Source organism: Neoarius graeffei, chromosome 3 (assembly GCF_027579695.1).
Source record: "Neoarius graeffei isolate fNeoGra1 chromosome 3, fNeoGra1.pri, whole genome shotgun sequence".
Lineage (NCBI taxonomy): Eukaryota > Metazoa > Chordata > Actinopteri > Siluriformes > Ariidae > Neoarius > Neoarius graeffei.
Genome location: NC_083571.1, coordinates 106,397,861 through 106,414,484, shown reverse-complemented (window position 1 = coordinate 106,414,484; position 16,624 = coordinate 106,397,861). Strand labels below are relative to the sequence as shown.

Here is a 16,624-nt window from a genome sequence, read left to right as displayed (position 1 = left end):
CTCTCTCTCTCCATCCTTCTCTCCCCTCTATCCCCCTCTCTCTATCCCCCTCTCTCTCCATCATCCCTCTGTCTATCCCTCTCTCTCAATCCCCCCCTCCTCTCTCTCTCTCTCCATCCTTCTCTCCCCCCTCTCTCCCTCTCTCTCTCCATCCGTCTATCTATCCCTCTCTCAATCCCCCCTCTCCTCTCTCTCCATCCTTCTCTCCCTCTCTCTCTCCATCCCTCTGTCTATCCCTTTCTCTCAATCGCCCTCTCTCCTCTCTCTCTCTCCATCCTTCTCTATCCCCCCTCTCTCTCTTCTCTCTCTCCATCCTTCTCTATCCCCCCCCACACACACAGATAAATCTTAGAAGATAAAAGCCATTTATATCTTGTACTTATACCCATCTTACATGTTTCTCCTTCTAAACATTAATATCAGTTTCTTATTCTCTCTCTTTCTCTCTTTTTATTTTCCTCCTCCTTCATCAATATTACGTATGTTTTCTTGTCCTTCATCACGTTATCTCTCTTGCCCCTGTCAGCCTTTCTCTGCTCTGAACTGTATTTTTTTCTGATAAAAGAAAAGAAAACAAAGTTTTTCGTATATTAATGATCAGCACGGCATCGTCTTCTGCATGATCGCTTACAGCAGCTCCTCTGTGCTAATTCTGCGCTGTGGCTTGGTGAAGAGATATCAATGCAAAATTCAGTTTACAAACACAACGTACCTACAATGAGTTGCCAGTTTCGAGGATCTTTTTACACTGCAGGGGATAAATCTCTCACTGCTCCATCTGCCTTTCTGCTTCTCAGATCATATGTCATCATTTTCCCAATTAGCATAGCTTTTCATACAGCAGGTGAAAAATGGCTTGTGTCTCTTGTGTGGTAACCATAGTAACAGCAATGCTAGCCTGTTCAAAATTCAGCTTCGTCTGATCAGCTGCCACAACACAAGCTAAGCTAGTCAAGATGCTAGACCATTTTTACCAGCTGGTACATTATTTTCCAGCTTCTTTGTTAGTTTGATCAATAATGGTTTGAGATTTCCTAATTCCTTTTCTGTTGTGTTATTTTCTGGCTTCTAGCAGGACTAGCTGTAGTTTGGAAACTGCTCCCTTCCGGCGAGCATGTATGAGCTGGTCAAGATGATCTACCAGCTTGAATACACATGTAAACAAAAATAAAAGCACACACTCATCTAAACTAGTTTCATTACATATTTAGTGTTGATGTAATAAATCCTTGAGAAAGATTAACCATGTCATGCACATCTTTTCCGTTTCTGTGCCAGATAGTAGTTTTGTTAGTCAGGTTTAGCAAGCTAGCCATCTATCTGGAAATGTCGCTATACTAACACCTGCCTATGACTCCACCTGCAACACTTTGCTTGCCCAGAGTGTCGAATTAAAAATAAATGGAAGATAATTGATTGTTTCCTCGTCTGATATTCTCTTAAGACATATGCTTTATCATCTGAGCAAGCACTTTGACTCAAAAATATGATTTTAGTTTAACAAATTAACACTAACATTAAAACTGACTGAATGAAGTGAAATCACACCCTCAAAAAGATTGTTGTCATGATCACAGAAACCATCCGACTGTGGTCAAATGAAAGTCAGCCTTCTCAATATGGCTGAGAGACGCAAATGGAAAGATAAAAAATTGTCTGTTTATCACCAGTGCGCATTTCGGTATACGTACAGTATATACAGTAGTGTGCAAAAGTCTTAGGCACGTGTAAAGAAATGCTGGAGACCAAAAATGGCTTAAAAATAATGAAATGCAATGCTTCAATGTTAAAAAAATACTATAAACAGTAAGCAATAAGCCATAATAAATGAAACAAAGTCAATATTTGGTGTGAGACGAACCTTGGCTTTAAAAAAATGGTCGTCTGAGGTACAGTGAGTGCAGTTTTATGCGGAAATGAGCTGTAGGTTTTACTGAGCATCTTACAGAACCAGCCACAGTTCTTCTGGACACTTTGACTGTCACACTTGCTTCTTAATTTTGCACCAAAACCCAGTAGCCTTCATTATGTTTTCTTTTGTAATCTGAAAAGTGCTTTCTTATGTATTATGTTGCAAAGATTAACAAAAAAATTCTGTAACATTGAATTTTATGATGGAAAATGAATGTTTGGGACTCTAACATGTTTTTGTACTGACTTGATAATGTAGAAGTCAAAAAATAGAAATCTATAACAAAGTTTGTATGAAAAAAAATAGGGTGCCGAAGACTTTTGCACAGTATTTTGTGTGTGTGTATATATATATATATATATATATATATATATATATATATATATATATATATATATATAGTTGTTCCACGAAATCGAATCATACATGAGCTGATGAGGCGCGTAGCACCAAGTTGGCTATAAGCCGTGTACGATGAGATTGAGTGAAATAACTGTTTTATTCTATCCACATCCACATGATTTTGAGAAATGGAGTACTTTTATTTATTTATTTATTTATTTATTTTGCAAATTCGATAAATAAAAAGTTTATACAAAACGTCCGACAAAATAATTTCCGCTTAGAATGTAAACAAACCAGCGAAATGACAGTAGCGATTTATGAAAAATGGAAAAATGCTAGAATAATAATTCTTGAAAATTAAAAAAAAGATATGTTCTTACCATCAAATACCTTTATTCCATATTTTGCTGCTTTTTTGTATTTTTTGGAGTTTTGTTTTTGAGTAGAGTTTTTATTTCGTCCTTGGTTGGTTCAGCAACACGCGCCGCCATTTTGTTTTTCTCTACTCACGGTATATGAGCTGATCGCCTAGTAGTAGAGTAACCAATCAGAGCGCGCAATTGCTCATATCCAGTGAATGTGGATAGAATAATATGCATTAATATACTCGTCCAGCAATGCAAAGTATATATTTAATCTGTCTCTAAGCAGAACTGTTAGCAGAGATCCTAAAGGCATGTGATTTTATTGCGTATGTGTGTTTAAATATTGAATTTGATCCAATATGATATTACTGACATTGATAAGTCAAGTGTGATTCCGCACGTGTGTTTGTTTTTCTCCGTCAGATGGAATGGGCCGAGTTCTGGCTCAGGATGTTTATGCCAAAGACAACCTGCCTCCTTTTCCCGCCTCTGTGAAGGATGGCTATGCTGTGCGAGGTAAATATGATACTCTTTGAATATTGTGTGTGGATGGGTGTGGGTGTTCGCGCGTGCGTGCGCAAACCCCACTTCCAGACTACGTTACCCATCAGCCCCTGCACGTCACATGAATTGATCATATGTCCTTGACAGTGGCGATCCTAGAGTGATTTACTCCCCGGGCGAAACCCCCTGCTGGCGCCTCAAGGGCCATCCCCCCACTTGGGGCCCTGGTAACGCAGTCCCCCTTTCCCCCCACTACGACGCCCCTGGTCGCGGACACAGCCCGTTATAAATTTGCTGTTATCAGAATGCCAATGATCAAGTCGTAATGTATTACTTAAGACTCTGTGTAATGTCATAGTAGTGTAGTACTATGGCAGTAAAGTCTTTTTGATGACTAGTACAACGTTCCGCTGGCGGGATTGTGCATATTATGGGGCTACGACAAGTTAGGCACACACACACACACACACACACACACACTGATGACGTCACCTGCGCAACTTTGGTATTGGGCTTCCCCATCCAAAATGTTCACACACACACACCCGCCCGTCTTGTTTTTTTTTTTCGGGGTTTTTTTGGGGGGGACCTTTTTTTTGGGGGGGGGGGACCGTTTTTTGGTTTTTTTTTTGCGCCCGCGCTCGTGCCCCCCCCCGCGATGCCGCCCCGGGCGGCTGCCCGGTCGGACCGCCCCCAGGACCGCCCCTGGTCCTTGATCACGAGCACCTGTTTCAAGTTGTGTTTCATTTACAAACACTATTAAATTTCCGGTTTTTATTTGCTCCAGGGTCAAACCTCCATTGTGTTTCTTCCACGGCATGTTTTGTTTGTTTATGTTCAAGTTCACATTCAGATTTATGCTTCTTGTCTTGATTGTCTTGATAAGTTGTTACCTCCGCCAAGGAGGTTATGTTTTCGGTAGTGTTTGTTTGTTTGTTTGTTTGTCTGTCTGTCTGTCTGTCTGTCTGTTAGCAACATTACGGAAAAATTAATGAACGGATTGCTCTGAAATTTTTCCCAGAGGTGTGACTGGGCACAAGTAACAATCCATTAAATTGTGGCGGTGATCCGGATCACCTTCTGGATCCCGGATTTTTTAAAATGATTCTTGGCAGAGGTCTGTGCTCTCCGAGTGCTTTTCGAGTTTCTATTATTAAAGGAAGCCCTGTGATGACCTGGCGACTTGTCCAGGGTGTACCCCGCCTTTCGCCCGTAGTCAGCTGGGATAGGCTCCAGCTTGCCTGCGACCCTGTAGAACAGGATAAAGCGGCTACAGATAATGAGATGAGATGAGATTATTAAAGGAATTCTGCATTTGCATCCATCTCCACTCCCTAACCTGACAGTCCCAAAAAGTTAAACCGGCTGCTATAAATGTAATAGCAGGCACTCTCAATAAACAGATGAAAAAAAAAAACATAATCTTTGATTGTGTGACGTTTTCTGTGAGATCTTTGTTTAGCAATTTTAGAAGGAATCTCCAGTGTAACAGTGAGCGGTAAAGCTGTAACTTTAAACCTAGACGGCCTTTTGATTTCATAAAATCGGTGAAATTTAGTTCCCTCTGAAATTTGGTCGTTGTGATATATGTTTATTTCTGTAATATCTTTTAAAAAATAGGCCATTCTGTTTAATTTGAGCGGATTCCCAAGCAAATAACGTGCATGAAATCACTCGCTTCGCACAGTCAAGCAGACAGAGCAAGTCCGTGTGCGCATGCACAGGTTTACCTTCTTCTTCTTCTTTTGGGTTTTACGGTAGCTGGCATCCGCAGTGTTGCATTACTGCCATCTACAGGTTTACCTTTGACCCTGCACTGACAGTTCCATCATTCTGTCGCTAAACGAACAGCTGATCACTCCGAGGTGCTCGCTGACCGCCGATATTTATTAGTTTGGTTCTGTTTCCTTTCCTTCATATATAAAATAACATCTTTTCTTCTCGCTTTCTGTTACTGTAGTCAGTCTTTGACGTTTCATTCGCACACTCACGTCCTCCATTTTTCTCTCCTGTTTCAAATTTGTATCCCACAATGCCTTGCGTGAACAGGGAAAGCCCACCATGTGATGCATTACGTAGTATCTTGTATTGGGCCAGGGTGAAGCAGGAAAAAATAGCGGAGAATTTAGGGCCACATGGCCCTAAATTCATTAATTGTTCTTTTTTTTTTTTTTTACTAATAAATTGGAAGTCTGTGATTCGAATTCAGTAGTTTTCAGTCCACTAAACAAAAATAATTGGGTGTCAGGGAAAATTATTTTTTATGACATAAACGTGAAAAATCTGAAAGGTAGTCTACCTTTAAGTTTTCCAACGCAGGAAAGTCTTGAGGATGCAGCGATTTGCAGGTTCTCAGTAATATGACAAGATGTTCTGGAACATTATACAGTAACTTAAAATAGATGAAACATATGACTTGTCATTCTTTCATGAATGGCATTGTCAGTACTGGCAAAGCGCTGTGGTATAAGAGGAATAAAACACTTCAGGTTGTGCTATTATTAGAAAATTATTACAAAATAATCAATCAATTGGTGTTCGGAACGAACGGCGGGATGGGCGATGAGTGCCAGCATTTTCTAAAGCACCTAGCAGATAAGCTAGCACAGAAGGACGGTGAGCCTTACAATAATGTCATTACCTGGCTCAGAACTGTTATCTCATTTGAACTTTTACGATCAGTACATGCGTGCATAAGAAGGTCTAGAGTACCTTTTCGAAAGATAGGAGATTCACTAGATGACTGTCGTATTAATGTCGTCACTGCAGGCATCTAAATCGACCCGTATTGTTGTCATATTTCTGAGTTGTAGCGATTTTATTTTATTCTAAATTTTATACTATATATTCCTATACTCCGCTATTTTTATTAGACACAAGCATCGTTTTCTCTTCTCTCGATATTTTAGATTTTATTGTACTAGATGGAGTTAACATAATTGTTATTTTAAATATAGTATTTAATGTAACTTTTTAATCATTATTACTATCATTTCTGTAAATATTAATTTTAACAATTGTGAATAAAGTTATTATTATTATAAAAAAATAATCAATCTTGTGTTGATTTATTTTTTTTTACATATTAATACATAATACGTGTTCCTCTCTGTATTAAACACCACTTTAACCATGAAGACTCCCACAAGAGTCATTTTGTTCCTTGTTTTTCTTCCCATACTGGAACCCATACTGCAGGATTTTTTTTTTTTTTTGCGACCTTCATACTGATATTACAGTGATTCATCAACACCCCCTTTTCTTTCTCTATGTGCCTCTCTCTTTTTCACTCTATCTATCTATCCCTCTCTCAGTCACACTCAACTCATGATGAGTGTGTGTTTGCCTCGCATTATGACACTCCATGTTAATTGACGCTTCACTCCCTGTGTCACACCTCCATATTCCCCATATCAGTCGTGTCTGCTGCAGAGTGCACTCAGGAAAAGCCTCTCGAAGGGATGAATGTCAAACAGCTCACCCTTTTATGATAGAATTCCCTACAGAAGCATGGCGTTTCTCTCTCAGGGGGCCAAACAGACTGCTCCTCGACCTCTTTATCTTTTTACCCATTTCCTAAATCTATTTCTAAATCCTATAATTCTGTAATGTCATGGAATGTTCCATAATGGGTGATGTCAGTGTCAGCCAGACAGGGAACCTGAAGGCCCTGTGTCTAACTGTCTAATCACTAATCACTGACTCCCTTCATTACATGATTCCAGGTGTAGGTTAAAATCCGTGTAAACTACAAGGAGCTGTTTACCAGGTTTTGTTTTCCAGACCAGAATTTCAATTATTCCTGCATTATGTGTTTGAGGTTTGGATATAAAGTGTATCTCGAGGTTACAGTGTGTTTAGAGGTGTTTTTTTTTTCCTATCTCATTTTCTTCCTAATTTGGATACTTGGTAACTTGGCCAATTCCCTTCCACCAGCCAGCTGTTTTGACACCTGGAATGAGCCAACTGCACCTTTTCAAACTGCTGTTCATGTTACATCAGGGCAGTCTACCAAACTCAGAAGAAAGTGCTATCTGCCCTCTTCTTCATACAGTGGATATATAAAGTATATACACCCCGTTAAAATCTCATCTCATCTCATGTCATTATCTGTAGCCGCTTTATCCTGTTCTACAGGGTCGCAGGCAAGCTGGAGCCTTTCCCAGCTGACTACGGGCGAAAGGCAGGGTACACCCTGGACAAGTCGCCAGGTCATCACAGGGCTGACACATAGACACAGACAACCATTCACACTCACATTCACACCTACGGTCAATTTAGAGTCACCAGTTAACCTAACCTGCATGTCTTTGGACTGTGGGGGAAACCGGAGCACCCGGAGGAAACCCACGCTGACACGGGGAGAACATGCAAACTCCACACAGAAAGGCTCTCGCCGGCCACAGGGCTCGAACCCGGACCTTCTTGCTGTGAGGCGACAGCGCTAAACTACTACACCACTGTGCCGCCCCGTTAAAATGATAGGTTTCTCTGATGTAAAAAAAATGAGACCATGATAAATAATTTGTCTGAACTTTATTTGGGGTTAATCAGAGTCATTTTAATTGATGGCAGGTGTGAACCCAAAAAGACTGAATGCTATAATTAAATCAAAAGGTGCTTCAACAAAGTATTAGTTTAAGGGTGTGCACACTTATGCAACCAACTTACTGTACATTTTTTATTTTTTATGTTTTTCCCCCCGAACAGATTTGTTTGTTTTTCAGTTGAGTTGTACAGGTTATAGGTCACATTAAAGGTGGGAAAAGTTTTGAAATTATTTATCGTGGTCTCATTTTTTTTGATAGATAGATAGATAGATAGATAGATAGATAGATAGATAGATAGATAGATAGATAGATAGATAGATAGATAGATAGATAGATATTTTCTGTTTGATAAATGGTTCTTGAGTTAATATGTGTGTATGGTATTAAACTAATACAGTGTGTGCAGTAAGTGTTACAGTGTCTGTTTCTGGTCTTCCCCTCTCCAGCGGCCGATGGTCCTGGTGACCGTTTCATCATTGGCGAGTCTCAGGCAGGAGAGCAGGTGAATACACATGCACACACATACACACACATGTACGCTCACTTCCACTCTAATGGTTCAACAATTTTTGCTACGGTATATCCAGTGAGTCATTAGGAAATATGAACCTTGCATGAGCTTATAGCATCGTTCTTCTGATTCTTCCTCCTTACAAAGTTTTACATGTGTATAGACTTAAAGCATTAATTAAGCTCTGTTTTAGATTAATAACTGGCATACAGTGTCTTGCAAAAGTATTCATCCCCCTTGGTGTTTGTCCGGTTTTGTCACATTACAAGCTGGAATTAAAATGGATTTTGGGGGGGTTAGCACCATTTGATTTACACAACATGCCTACCACTTTAAAGGTGCACATTGTTGTTTTATTGTGACACAAACAATAATTAAGATGAAAAAACAAACAAACAGGAATCTGGAGTGTGCATAGGTATTCACCCCCTTTCGTATGAAAGCCCTAAATAAGAGCTGGTCCAACCACTTCACTTCATAAATCATATAATTATTTGAGTAAGATCCACCTGTGTGCAATCAAAGTGTCAAATGATCTGTCACATGATGTCTGTATAAATCAACCTGTTCTGGAAGGACCCTGACTCTGCAACACTACGAAGCAAGCAACATGAAAACCAAGGAGCCAAACAGGTCAGAGACAAAGTTGTGGAGAAGTATAGATCAGGGTTGGGCTATAAAAAAATATCTTGAACTTTGGATATCCCACGGAGCACCATTAAATCCATTATAACAAAATGGAAAGAATATGGCACCACTACTAACCTGACAAGAGAAGGTCGCCCATCAACACTAACAGACCGGGCAAGGAGGGCATTAATCAGAGATGCAACAAAGACACCAAAGATAACACTGAAGGAGCTGCAAAGAGCCACAGTGGAGATGGGAGTATCTGTCCAGAGGACCACTTTAAGCCATACACTCCACAGAGCGGGGCTTTATGGAAGAGCGGCCAGAAAAAAGTCATTCCTTAAGAAAACACATTTGGAATTTGCCCAACAGCATGTGGCAGACTCCCCAAACACATGGAAGAAGATTCTCTGGTCAGATGAAACTAAAATTGATCGTTTTGGTCATCATGGAAAATGCCATGTGTGGCGCAAACCCAACACTCTGAGAACACCATTCCTACAGTGAAGCATGGTGGTGGCAGCATCATGCTGTGGGGATATTTTTCATCTGCAGGGACCGGAAAGCTGGTCAGGACTGAAGGAAAGATGGATGGCACTAAAGACAGGGCAATTCTGGAGGAAAACCTGTTTAAGTCGGCCAGAGGTTTGAGACTGGGACGAAGGTTCACATTCCAGCAGGACAATGACCCTAAACATACTGCTAAAGCTACACTGGAGTGGTTTAAAGGGAAACATTTAAATGTCTTGGAATGGCCTAATCAAAGCCCAGACCTCAATCCAATTGAGAATCTGTGGCATAACTTGAAGATTGCTGTACACCAACACAACCCATCTAACTTGAAGGAGTTGGAGCAGTTTTGCGTTGAGGAATGGGCAAAAATCCCAGTGGCTAGATGTGCTAAGCTAATAGAGACATACTCCAAGAGACTTGCAGATGTAATTGTAGCAAAAGGTGGCTTTACAAAGTATTGACTTTGGAGGGGTGAATACTTATGCACACTCCAGATTTCTGTTTTTTCATCTTAATTATCGTTTGTGTCACAAAAAAAAAAACAATTTTCACCTTTAAAGTGGTGGGCATGTTGTGTAAATCAAATGGTGCTAACCCCCAAAAATCCATTTTAATTCCAGCTTGTAATTCGACAAAACAGGACAAACACCAATGGGGATGAATACTTTTGCAAGACACTGTAAAGCATTTTTTTTTTCCCTGAGGATGAGTCATGCTTAAACCTGGACAGTTTAAACCTCCCTCTTGTTTTATGTATAATTTCCAATGCAGTGACAACATAGGACCTCCTCGCACTGCACTATTTTTGAATGTGTGAGTGTGTGTGTGTGTGTGTGTGTGTGTGTGTGTGTGTGTGTGTGTGTGTGTGTGTGTGTGTTTTCTACCCACAGCCCACACACACAGTGATGCCAGGTCAGGTGATGAGGGTGACGACCGGAGCTCCTATCCCATGTGGAGCCGATGCTGTGGTGCAGGTGGAAGACACAGAGCTACTGAGAGAATCCGAGGACGTAAGTTTGCACCGTCACATTTAAAAACACTTACATTTTTTTAAAAAAGCAAGTGCGTGATTAATGTTGGCCTTTTGGGCAATAATTTCTTTTTATTGTGGTCTTTTTTTAATTAAATTTTGTGGCTCTGCTGCAGTATGCTATTTTTATATTTTTTTAATATGTATGCTGTAAATTATGGCTTAAAATAGCATCCAGATTTTCAAACCTGGACTCCCAAGCTAATCGTACGCAGAAAGAAAATTCCACATCACATTTAAAAAGGCAACGTGTCCTTCACTTGTTTTCCCATATCCATATAAGCCGGTAAATTCTTATCAAAACCAATACATTCGTGTAACTGCTCTGTTATACTGTAATAAGAGATATATTCTGTTCTGCACTGAATTATAAATGCATTAGTGTCAAGAAATACATTCTGTGCAGTGCCATTTCTCTGTCAGCAATAAGTAGTCATGTCATGCTTACATACACTTATGGAGAGAACACATTGTGTTATGGCGTTTATGAATTAACATCTATAAATCCTTTACTGTAGTGTAATAATCTCTCATTGCACCAGATAAGTTAGAGATTTTCTCTTATAAGCACTTTGGAATTATTATAAATGCTTTTTAGTTTAGTAACAGATTTATTGTACAGTTTTTCTGCAAAATGTGTTGGACAACAGTTCAATACGAATAAATGTATGCCAGTGCTCTATTATAGTATAATAACAAATGCATACTCTCCTACAACACACTTCAGCTTATAAGTGTTCAATATGTTTATATATGCTTTATTATAGGCCAATCACCAATATATATAATCAATTCTCCACAAAGTAAATGATGGAGGTATTTATTTAGACATTTTGTAGTAACTGTAAGAAGAATGTATGTGGACATCATGCACTAATATTATCGGATGTGTGTCATTTGACAGCAGATATTGGAGCCTTGTTTTAAAGGTAGACTGCCTTTCAGATTTTTCAAGTGAAGGTCATAAAAAGAATTTTCCCTGACACCCAATTATTTTTGTTTAGTGGACCGAAATCTACTGAATTTGAATCACAGACTTCCAATTTTATTAGTTTTTTTTTTTTAAGTAGAACAATGAATGAATTAAGGGCCACGTGGCCATAAATTCTCTGTTATTTTTTCCTGCTTCACCATGACCCAAGTCAAGATACTATGTCATGCATGACGTGGTGGGCTTTCCCTGTTCACGCAAGGCATTGTGGGATACAAATTTGAAACAGAAGAGAAAAATGGAGGACGTGAGTGTGCGAATGGAACGTGAAAGCCCAACTACAGTAACGGAAAGCGAGAAGAAAAGACATTATGTTGCGAAGGAAAGGAAACGCAGGACCAAACTAATAAATATCGGCGGTCAGCGAGCACCTCGGTGTGATCAGCTGTTCATTTAGCGACAGAATGATGTACAGTGCCTTGCAAAAGTATTCATCCCCCTTGGTGTTTGTCCTGTTCTGTTGCATTACAAGCTGGAATTAAAATGGATTTTTGGAGGGTTAGCAACATTTGATTTACACAACATGCCTCCAACTTGAAAGGTGCACATTGTTGTTTTATTGTGACACAAACGATAATTAAGATGAAAAAACAGAAATCTGGAGTGTGCATAAGTATTCGCCCCCTTTCGTATGAAACCCCTAAATAAGAGCTGGTCCAACCAATTCACTTCATAAGTCACATAATTAGTTGATTAAGATCCACCTGTGTGCAATCAAAGTGTCACATGATCTGTCACATGATGTCTGTATAAATCAACCTGTTCTGGAAGGACCCTGACTCTGCTACACTACTAAGCAAGCAACATGAGAACCAAGGAGCCTCCAAACAGGTCAGAGACAAAGTTGTGGAGAAGTAGAGATCAGGGTTGGGTTATAAAAAATAGCCCAAACTTTGAATATCCCAGGGAGCACCATTAAATCCATTATAGCAAAATGGAAAGAATATGGCACCACTACAAACCTGACAAGAGAAGGCCGCCCACCAAAACTCACACACCGGGCAAGGAGGGCAAACCACAGATTTTGTCTGAACATGTAATTTAGTGAGCTTTTAATTTATTATTATTGTCTGCATGCAGGGCACAGAGGAACTTGAAGTGCGTATTCTGGTGCAAGCACGTCCAGGACAGGACATCAGGTGATCTCTCTCTCTCTCTCTCTCTCTCTCCAATTAGAAATTTATATTTTCTGTTAAGCTAAGTAACATTTTGAAAGCTCTCTCAATACTTGCCTTCTTCGAAGGTATTTTTGTCTTTCGGCATCTTTAACAAAAAATAAAACTGGTAAACTATGTTCAGAATGTCCTTCATGTCATGATATTTTATAACTTTTAGTCTACTGTGTTTAAAGTTTGTTTATTCATATTTATCTGCTTACCTGATGGATCACATCCCGTATTTTTTGCAGCCGTACACAACTACACACCTGTTAGCTAAATAACATAGCTAGCTAGCTGATCAACTAACTAGCAAGTTAGTCGTAGCGGCTAGCAAGAGAGCAGCTAGCAATTAGCTGCATAACGCTATGTTCATACTAGCAAGCGACAAAGGACCAGAAAACTGTTCATTTTCTATGCATATGCATGACACACAGCCACGATTTCAGCAACAGCAGCAATTTGAATTAGCTTGAATGACTCATATGGCTTGTGTGGTCTGACAGTTCATCATTTCCTCACTCACAACCCTGGTTCCTACATGTAATTTATTCCCATTTGCACTCTGACGTGCAAAAATGGAAGAAAAATTATAACCATGGTTTCATCTTACCCTGTCATATACAGCCTCTCATAAAATAAAGCTTGGAAGGCAAAAGGGATGGTCTGGTGAGTGTACATCGCTAGTGCCATTAGTTTGCTAAGATAATCCGCCAGTGAAAGTATTAAGAAGCAGAACACATAAAAATATTTATAGCTACTACTAGACAGTGTTGTAGTTGAGTCACTAAATCTCGAGTCCGAGTCCAGTCTTGAGTTCCCAGTGTTCAAATCCAAGTCATTAAAGAAAAGTCTGAGTCAAGTCCGAGAACAAGACTCCAACCGCACCATTTGGTGGTGGCTGTTGCTGCCTTTATGTGAAAGCGTCTCTGCTACTGTGTTGAACTAACGTTACTGCTTGACTGACCCTTTAGTTAACAGGCTACAGATAAAAAGCTTGTTTATCACACAGCAAGCCCCGCCCACTATCAACAGGGCAAATAAAATGAGAGAGGGTTAACACTAGCTAGTTCATCGCTCAGCAACCAAGCCCCACTATCAACAGGGCAAAGAACATAACGGGTCACTTCCTTCTCTGGGTGGAGTCTTGCCAAATGACGAATGAAGTTCGAGGTTGTCCCCGTCGTCTTCTTGATAGTTCTTCTACATATCGAACACATAACCGTGCATTTTTTCCCACTGCACAAGAAGTCTGTATAAGCAAAGCGGACAATCCTAGGGGCGTTCTCTCCAGGCATTTTAGCGCCATTAATGTTAGTTTGTTCCTGAACATGACGTATGAACAGGTGAATGTGCATTCTCTTGCATGAAATTAGTATAAAATTTAATGTAAATATAAATATCTTAAGCCAAATTATTCTGGCATGTTACAAAAAATAAAGAAAAATCAGAGTCCTCATCTCCAGTTTACAAGTCCGAATGCAGTCAATGCACAAGTCTGGGTCCAAGTCCGAGTCATCGGTTCTCAAGTCCAAGTCAAGTCATGAGTCCTTAAAATTAGGGCACGAGTCGGACTCAAGTCCGAGTCCTGGACTCGAGTACTACAAGCCTGCTACTGGAGCAATTGAACCTAAAAGAAGAAAAACAACACTGGATAGTGCACACCAACAGCAGCCATTGCTACATGACCACAAGTGTCAATCATAAACAAACAGAAATGTTACTGGGAAAAGACAAGCCAATTCACTTCTCAGTTTGGTCGACCGTAATTGTTGAACTTTTCCTGAAACTCTTTAATGGTCTGGTGAAAAGGATTATGGGATTGCCTACACTGAGAGGTGATGCTGCCCTCAGATTTGGCCAAAATAATAAGCTCAAAGGGCAGCTTTCCAGTAGGACAGCTGTCTACTCAGGGAGCTACCTTCCCAAGGAATCTCCTTTTTCCCCATAGAAAAAAAGGAAAGAAGGAGAGAACAAGATGTAACCTCCATTCTCATTATCTCATGTGTGTTTCAGGCCCATTGGTCATGACATAAAGCGTGGAGAGTGTGTGTTGGCCAAAGGCACTCATATGGGCCCATCAGAGATCGGCTTGCTCGCCACAGTGGGAGTCACAGAAGTGGAAGTGCACAAGTTCCCTGTGGTGGCCGTAATGTCCACAGGAAACGAGGTTGGAATTCACACACACTCTACGCACACTGTACATATATGGGTGAGATGACAATGACAAACTTCTACACTCTTTCTAATATGTTATCATTTCTATAGTAACAGCTCATCCATAGGGACTTGTATGGTGGCCCCTCCATATAAGCTAATGCTAATAACAGATTAACCGCGAGTTGGCCTAGTGGTTAGCATGTCCGCCTCTCGACTGGGAGATCGTGAGTTCTACTCGTGGTCGGGTCATACCAAAGACCATCATAAAAATGGTACCTACTACTGTCCGACAAGGCATGCTGCAATACAGATGTGAGTGGGGAGCCAAACTCTCATGGTTACCAGAGGACCAGCCCCCCACTGTAACCCTAGCTGTATAGGCGAGAGGCCGAGGGCTAAGAAATGGAGATCAGTGCCGTACCCATACACCTTAAAGACTTGGTTAGTACTGGGACAGGAGACTGCCTGGGAAGACCAGATTCTGGCATGAGAGGGACTTTTGACTTGAATAACAAATTAAAAATGTATTGCTATTTAAGGAAGAAAGATGTCCTATAGTTTATATGGGACAGTTTTCTGGCAGGAAACTTATTATTTATGGAGTCTCCAGTGTGTGCTTTGTAAAAGTTTTCTGACATGGGAAAGTTCATGATAGAGGACTTTACCCTTCTTGGCTTTTTGATAACATGACAAGTGGCTTAGGTCAACTGGCTACTCTAAATAGCTGTGAACATGAGTTTGAATGGTTGCTTGTCTCTGTGTTAGCCCTGTGATAGATTGGCGACCTACCCAGGGTGAACCCTGCCTCTCACCCAAAGTTAGCTGGGATTGGCCCCAGCTTCCCCCATGACCCTGACAAATAAGCAGTATAGATGGATGGATTGCAAAGGAAAAATTGTAATCATTAGCAAATTGTAGTTCGTGAACAGAACAATGCTAATCAGACCAGTTATTATTTAAAGCTGATAAGTTAATAAAGGTTATGTGTATTTGACCATGTGACGATTTGACACTTTTTCAGCTGCTGAACCCTGAGGATGATCTACACCCAGGGAAGATCCGTGACTCCAACCGCTCCACGCTGCTTGCCACTATCCAGGAGCACGGCTACCCCACCATTAACCTGGGCATCGTGGGAGACAAGTGAGAATCTCTACACATTCATCTTACATTATATTACCAAAAACAGAGAGACACCTGACCATGACACCCATATGTTCTTGTTGAACATCCTATTCCCAAGGCATGGCATTAATAAAGAGTCTGCCTACAACAGCCTCCACTCTTCTGGGAAGGCTCTCCACTAAATTCTGGAGCTTGACTATGGGGATTTGTGCTCATTCAGCCACTAGAACATTAGTGAAATCGGGCACTAATGTCAGGTGAGGTGCCCTGGGGTACAGTCAGCATTCCAATTCATCACAAAGGTGTAGGGGTTGAGGTCAAGGCTCTGTGCAGGCCACCAGAGTTTTTCCACTCTAGTCTTGGCAAACCACATCTTCATGTAGCTTGTTTTGTACACAGGGGCATTGTCATTCTGGAACAGGTTTGTGCCTCTTAGTTCCATTGAAGGGAAATTGTAATGCTATAGCCAGGGTGCGATTTGTCAAAAAACCAGAAGGGGGGATGTTTTTTTTTTTTTAATCATGAAACGTCACAAAATTAAGGTAACAATAGGCTAACAGCTCAATAACATCCGATGATATCAAATGAATAACACTAAATGAAAACGAACACTAAACCAGAGATAGTACAGTAAATTCATCTTCCTATCTCTCTGACTAAATACACGAACACTAACACAACAAAGTTCGCATTGCTTGTCGCGTTGCTGTGATGTTTCTCTCCCTCCGGATTAAATGGACAGTGACTCAAAAATCACTAAAATACATGAATACTAAATGAACAGTTTGCTCTGATGGCGCAGTTCACATTGTGTGCAGCTTTCCGATTTAA

At 40.5% G+C, this 16,624-nt stretch overlaps 1 protein-coding gene across 2 annotated transcripts in view; it reads left to right on the top strand.

Moving 5' to 3' along the window:
* Positions 1 to 16,624, top strand: part of gphnb (gephyrin b) — a 412,308-nt gene that overhangs the window by 378,304 nt on the left and 17,380 nt on the right. For both annotated transcript variants that reach the window (XM_060916134.1, XM_060916133.1), the window contains 6 exons: positions 3,046 to 3,138; positions 8,123 to 8,178; positions 10,221 to 10,340; positions 12,432 to 12,490; positions 14,525 to 14,678; positions 15,690 to 15,811. In XM_060916134.1, the coding sequence (XP_060772117.1) occupies positions 3,046 to 3,138; positions 8,123 to 8,178; positions 10,221 to 10,340; positions 12,432 to 12,490; positions 14,525 to 14,678; positions 15,690 to 15,811 (604 nt within the window). The remainder of the gene's footprint in view (positions 1 to 3,045; positions 3,139 to 8,122; positions 8,179 to 10,220; positions 10,341 to 12,431; positions 12,491 to 14,524; positions 14,679 to 15,689; positions 15,812 to 16,624) is intronic.